The sequence below is a fragment of the Corylus avellana genome, chromosome ca1, assembly GCF_901000735.1.
Source record: "Corylus avellana chromosome ca1, CavTom2PMs-1.0".
NCBI classification, from domain to species: Eukaryota; Viridiplantae; Streptophyta; class Magnoliopsida; order Fagales; family Betulaceae; genus Corylus; species Corylus avellana.
Window position 1 is genome coordinate 43,822,449 of NC_081541.1, and position 6,557 is coordinate 43,829,005.

A 6,557-nucleotide genomic window follows, 5' to 3' on the forward strand; every position below is an offset into this window, starting at 1 on the left:
CCATTCGATATGTATGTTATTGCTATTGATGGTTGGAATTTTGGTTTACTGTCGGTTGGGTGACCCAACTGGGTACCTTGGTGTACAAGTTTCTACATCAAACCAATATAAAAAATAAAAAAATAGTCATCACTTGGCTGTAGACCACGCCTCATAAAATCGTATCACTAGTTCGAATCTCACATCTTCCCTTTACAAACCTTCGTGATGTTCTCTACATCTTCAACTAGAGAAAATTGCTCGAGAGCAATCCTTGTAAAAATCTCACTTCACTAGTTTTGTGATTCCAAAATTAATTCACAATATGCTTGAGGTGTTTTATGAAATTTTCTTCCAGAAGAGAAGAGGGAAATCAAACAAAAAAAAAAGGTGTTTGCCAAAATCATCACTCAGTTGAGGACTCCTCCACACCAAATTCAAACAAAACCCATATAACCAAGAATCGGTTGGTTCTGTACACGGATATCCAATCCTTTCGAGTAGAAAACCAACCATTGCAAGTAATCGTCAAATTAACAGAGTAAAAACCCAAAAAATGAATACCATCAACAATGGGCGTAGTTCGGAATACCTCGTTGCCGAAATCGAATTCAACAAATTTGTCATGCCTATAATTTTCCTCAGAACAAATTTGGTGTCTACTAAAGCAAACAATTCCCGACAGGTACGACGGCTGGAGCTTGAAGGAGGAGCTGTAATGAATCTCTGAAGAGGTGGTGTCTTATTTAGCGTTTGTGCGTGGGGAGATCGAAACACGTGGCTTAGCGCTTTTGGTTCATCAAACCTAAACCTAATAGATGATGATGATGGGCCAATTTATAATGAGGGTCAATTTAATGGAACAGGATCCTCTTCAGTCCATTATGGACTGAAGAATATTCAGTTCATAGCTAGGATTTCACTTCAAAAATTCTATGACCACAAATGAGACACATATCCCACTAATAAAAATAATAATAAAACATTATTTTAAATTAAAAAAAAATTAAAAAAAAAAAGAAAAGAAAAGAAGGGGGTGGCCATTTTGGGTAGGGGGTGGCTCAATGGCCGGCCAGGGGGTGGTTCGGCAGCCCCCTGGCCGGCCATTCCTACCCAAAATGGGGGTGGCCGGCCACCCCCTTCTTTCTTTTCTTTTTTTTTTCTTAATTTTTTTATTAATTTTTTTAAAAAAATTAAAATAATATTTTATTAGTAGGATATGTGTCCCATTTATGACCATAAGATTTCTGAAATGAAATCCTAGCTATGAACTGAATATTCTCCAGTCCATAATGGACTGGAGAGGATCTTGTTCCCAATTTAATGACGTGATGAATTTTTTAAGTAAAAAAAAAAAAGCTGCTTTTATTATTATTATTATTTATTTCTCTCTTCGAACACCATTTATTATAACGAGATTTGGGTGATGGAGGGGGAAGTAGGGCTAAGCGTAGGTTGGTAATGTCGGTTTCGGTAAAAAAAATTTATTTTTGCCTTTCGAACCGACAATGTCATTAAAATCGGTAATTTCACTGACTTATTCTACCAAATTTTATTTTATTTCGCCTTTCGAACCGAATGTCGGTCGGTAAAGTCAGTTCGATCGATAAAGACGGTATGTGAAAAAAATGTAAAATTTGTCGGTAAAGTTGGTTTGTATTGGTATGTAAAGTCGGTTCAGTTAGAAAATTCTCTTTTGCCTACCACACCGAAAAATTCAGAATAGAAAAAATCATGCCACCTCCTGTCTGCCATCTAGCCGATCGAAAGTCAGTCGGTTGGCCGTTAGTCAGTGAATTTGCTCAAACCTAGAGGGAAGTAACAATTTTTCTTTAGAGTGAACCTCTTTGGATATGGATAGCATTGGCAATATGTCTTTCTTCTAAATATTTATAGACAAAGTTTTCAAATTTCTCCGAGAGTTTATTCAACTAACTCGTGTAAAAATGCATGTGAAAATAAAATGTATTTTGGACACAAATAATTTAATAGACTGAAATAGAGAAAATTCCTCAAACTCATTTGAAATAAAACTTTGTTCAATATTTTTTTGTTTACTAAACTTATTTAAGATAAGCTGGTTTTTTTTCTTTTTTTTTTTTTAATTGAATGAGAAAATGGTTAAAAGGGAGGATCTTCCCATTCTTGATCCTTATAATTAAATTCTCTAATGCTATACAAAATTGAAACTTATAATTAACTCATCAATAGCAAATCCAAATCAAACAAACTAAATTTTGTGAGTGTCACATGTAGGCCAGTTCTCTTGCATGTCCAAATAACCAAGCTGATAGCAATATGTCAACATTCCTCATGCACCTGTTGAACAAAGGATGCCAAGTCAGTGAATGAAGGTCATCATTAGAAATATTATCAGGATTTTCAAAAAGTATATTATCCTTTTTTAAATTAAACTATTTGTTTACGAAATAGCAATGCCACACGCTATCTAAATAAAGGCCAACAATTAGATTTCATGAATAGACTTCCGAAAAATATGAGTAAATCTATATTGAAATTATAGAAAACAAACAAAAAGACAATGGAATGCAGTCATACCTCAAGATTAAGATTGTAATGCAAGTGGAGATTAAGATTGTAATGCAAGTGGTGCATGTGCTTCGATGAAGCCAAGTTCAAATTAATCAAGCTCGAACACACGTAGGGAAAAACCTGTAACACTAGGTTATCCCCATCCCTAGTATCCAAATTCAAAATCTCATCGCCATCATCGATTTTATCTCCACCAACTCTATTCCTATGAACTTGAAGAACATCTTTCTCTGAATGGCTTAACAGATCGTACAACACCAGCTTCCCCTCTGCATTCTGCATAAATAATGCACGATTTCTCCAAAGCCCCATCGGTCTTTCCGGAAAATCTAGTGAGAGTGGAATATCAATAAGTTTAGTCCACGAATCCTTCACACCAAATTCAAACAAAACCCATATACCCAAAGATCGGGAGGTTCTTTCCCAGAGTCTATACCCAAGAGCACCAGTGATTAGCCTTTCCTTTGGAAAACCTATTATAGCAACAAACCCATTGAAGACTGTGAAATTGACAGAGTAGAAATCATTATAATGAAAACCGTCGGGAAGTGGAGTGGTACGGAACACCTCTTCGTTGAAGTCGAAAGCAACAATTTTCTCATTATCATACTCTGTATTCGGACGAAATTTATTAGCACTTTCACAAAGCACCACCCACCAGAAAAAAAAACCATCGGAAGCAGTGGTAGGAAAATAATTATAATATATTTTCTCATCAAAGGGCACAAAGATGTCAAGCCGCCGCCAAGTCCGAGTGCTTAGGCGGAATACTTCCGCCCGGCGTTTCGATCTACCTTTGCGATCAACAAAATCATAAATGCTCAACACCTTGAAGTCGTTGGATCTCCGGTCGAAACCGAACCCAACGGCATCGGGATAAACGGAAACTGGAGAAGAATTCATCCGATAAAAATTCATCTGAGCGTGGGGCGGGAGAGTATTGAGTCCCTCCGACGTGGCGGGGTTCCAAAGGTAGATGTAGCGCGTGCTTCGGTCGCGGAGACAGAGCAAACCGTTACAGGAAGCCACAAGCGTAAGATGTTGAAGAAATCCACCCAAATCTTCTAGAGTAATTTTAGCCTGGCACTTCAGGGTGTCGTGAGATAGGAAATAGAACATGTGCTTCAAGTCGTCTGGTCCGTGTTTAGCTTTGACGAGAAGAAGAGGAGGAGAATTGGGCTCTCCGAGAATCGATCGGATTTGGTTGAAGGGGTTGTTTGGGCCAAACAAATCAGGATTTCCGATCAAATTTCGCCAGATTTTGCAAACGCACCTGAATCGGAATAGCGATTTCGGAGGCAGCCGGTTGAGTATTTCCGTCACCAGTTCCTCGTGAAAATAGGAGGTTGACATTGGAGATGAAGGAGCTGGTAGCGAGAAACGACGAATATCTTATTTAGGGTTTGTGGTGGGTGGGAGATTCAAAGGGACGAGAAACACGTCGGTTTATAAAAGGAAGGCATGGGCCGTTGTTGGGCTTCGACTCTACCAAGCAATAAGCATGCAGTGCAGCATCTCTTTCATGTTCGGTAGAGACTCTGATCCGAGTAGGATGCCTTATTTGGTTGTACGCTTTTTTCTGTCCAAAAAAAAACAAGGATAGTCAACAAGTTGGCATATATCTAAAACTAAATCTTGCATTTATTCTCCTAAATGGAGTCAAATTAAGCAGCTCCATATGCAAAATAGTTTTTGCCGCTAATGAAAATAAATAATTTATTAATGAACCTTTTATCACTACCCCACAGATAATCTAATAATTGAAAAGTCTTCTTTTGTAAATCTAAAGCTAGACCTCGTGGATTCTGCCTTTTGATATGCTTTCCATAGCACCCAAACAAACAAGTCACAAGATAATTGCTTCCCTCATGTTTTTTTCACGCAATCATGTGTGAAAACTAATGTGCTACTCTGTAGGATTTAGCTGTCTCCAAGTTTTTATTAATAATAATAATTTTATTATTATAAAAAGATGTGTTATAAACACGAAGGAAATGCTTAATTTTCAGCCAACTTTTACAACTCAATATAAATACACATTGTCTAGAATCCATAGGAACCCACAATGCCATAGAAGAGAACTCAAATTTTATCAATAAAGTGTCTGTCTGAATGCAAGCATTTGAAGAGGTTCTAAATTAAAACATATAGACTAGTAGGGATCTCCACACAAAAAACCCTTAAACTTCATAATCTATGTTGGCATCATATCATTCTGAAGGTCTGATCCGAGTAGAATGCCTTATTTAATTAGCTGCCCCTCTACACTCTTTTCTGCCCACAAAAATAAAAAAAAAAATAAAAAAGGAAAAAAGATGATCATTTACTATTGAAAATACAATAATCAAAATAAATTATCTGAGATCAAAGAATCTTGCATGTATCAAATATTTGCTTAATAGCCTTTCAAAAATAAAGAATCAACTTAATGGTTCATCAGTAATGCTACATATTACATTTTTATCATATTCTCATTTTGCTAGGTTGATGGGTACTGCCACATCAAGCCTTAGACTTTTATTTTTTAAAAAACAAGGGTCAGCTAAGGGTTGATGGGCACTGTCACATTAGTCCAGTAAGATAGGGTGAGATAAAAATGTAGTATATATCATTACTTATTGTCCATTCCGAGCTTGTTATAACCCATATTTTATTATTTTTATCCCATAAGTATTTCATAATGGTGATGTAGCAGTCACAACTAATCATTGGATTTTTTTTGTTTTTGTTTTTAACAATGATTGATCTAAGAGTTGGTTAAGACTAGTACACGAGTATTGTGGGACAATTATAAGATAAAAATGCAGTTTGTAGCAATATTACTTATATCAAAGGAAAATGCTAGGCTCATAACAAAATCTACATCTTACATTTATTATCCTAAATGAAGTCCAACCAACAAGCTAGCAAAATAGAACTCTATATGCAAAATAGTTTTTTGTGGTAAATAAAAATAAATAATAATTCATCACAATATATATATATATATTCAATTAAATAAGTGTCACAAGGTTGCCAAAAATCTTTTATGTTGGCCTTTGATTCTTTGAACTCGTAAATCATACATTTAGTTTCCAATCAAGAAGTGTGAGCGGAGGATAATCCAATAGTCACAGTATACTCTATTAAGGCACCCATTTAAAAGCAATATCCCTTATAAGGATTACGAGCTTCCAAAAACGCTATTATGTTAACTTACACTTCATTTTTTTCAAAAGATAAACTCATTTTTCGGATAAACATGTGAAGAGTTTTTATCCAAAAGTCAGAATATAATGAAATTGCCCATTTGAAAAGTTGAAGGGATCATTTATTTTTAACTGTTAGCCATAATTCCATCTTTAATTGCAAGTATATATGTAGAGCCATGTGTTGGAATATATATAGAGTCATGTAGATAAATATGAAGCCAATAGATAAATCAATTGAATCACATTAAGGTGTGTGACTTTGGGTGGAAACAATTAAACAAATGCATTGATTCAATGTTTTTGCGACCCCAAGTGCCTTGATTCAATGTTCAAGTAAAATGAAGAGTAGTTATTTTATGTTTAAGATTTAATATTATTGTATCTATCGTGTAAATAATGCCATGTGATAAATATGTTGACACATTTTTTAAAAAATAAAAATGATCCTTTATACAAGGCAGGCACTTCAGAGAACAATTGAGTCACCAATGGGTAGCTCAATCGGCTATGGACCACGCCTAATAAAGTAAAGGTCACTAATTCGAATCTCTCACTTCCCTTGTGTGGACATGTCAAAAAAATAAAAATAAATAAATAAATAGTGAATCTAATCTTCTTGGAACACCTTTTCTAATATAAGAAATAATTTAATCTTCATGGAATTTATCATATGCTAGGCAACAATTAAGAACTCATTTGTACGATAAACCAATGTTTCAAAAGTGGGACTGCATTTTATTAAGTTAAGACCATTTACATTCCGTTCTTCAAATTTTAGCTAAAGAATTACATTTTTAAATTTAAAGTATCAACTTTTTTAATTACCTATATTTC

General features: G+C 35.1%; 1 protein-coding gene across 1 annotated transcript; it reads right to left on the bottom strand.

Moving 5' to 3' along the window:
- Positions 1 to 2,113: 2,113 nt before the first annotated feature.
- Positions 2,114 to 3,932, bottom strand: LOC132167232 (F-box/kelch-repeat protein At3g23880-like). The gene is made up of 2 exons (XM_059578140.1): positions 2,539 to 3,932; positions 2,114 to 2,298 (listed from the first exon to the last, which is right to left on the bottom strand). Exons 1-2 carry the CDS (start codon positions 3,883 to 3,885, stop codon positions 2,281 to 2,283), a joined length of 1,365 nt encoding a protein of 454 aa, XP_059434123.1. The 5' UTR covers positions 3,886 to 3,932; the 3' UTR covers positions 2,114 to 2,280.
- Between the last annotated feature and the right edge of the window lie 2,625 nt (positions 3,933 to 6,557).

Coding starts and splice junctions, on each gene's coding strand:
- LOC132167232 (XM_059578140.1), bottom strand. CDS start 3,885: ATGTCAACCTCCTATTTTCACGAGGAACTGGTGACGGAAATACTCAAC.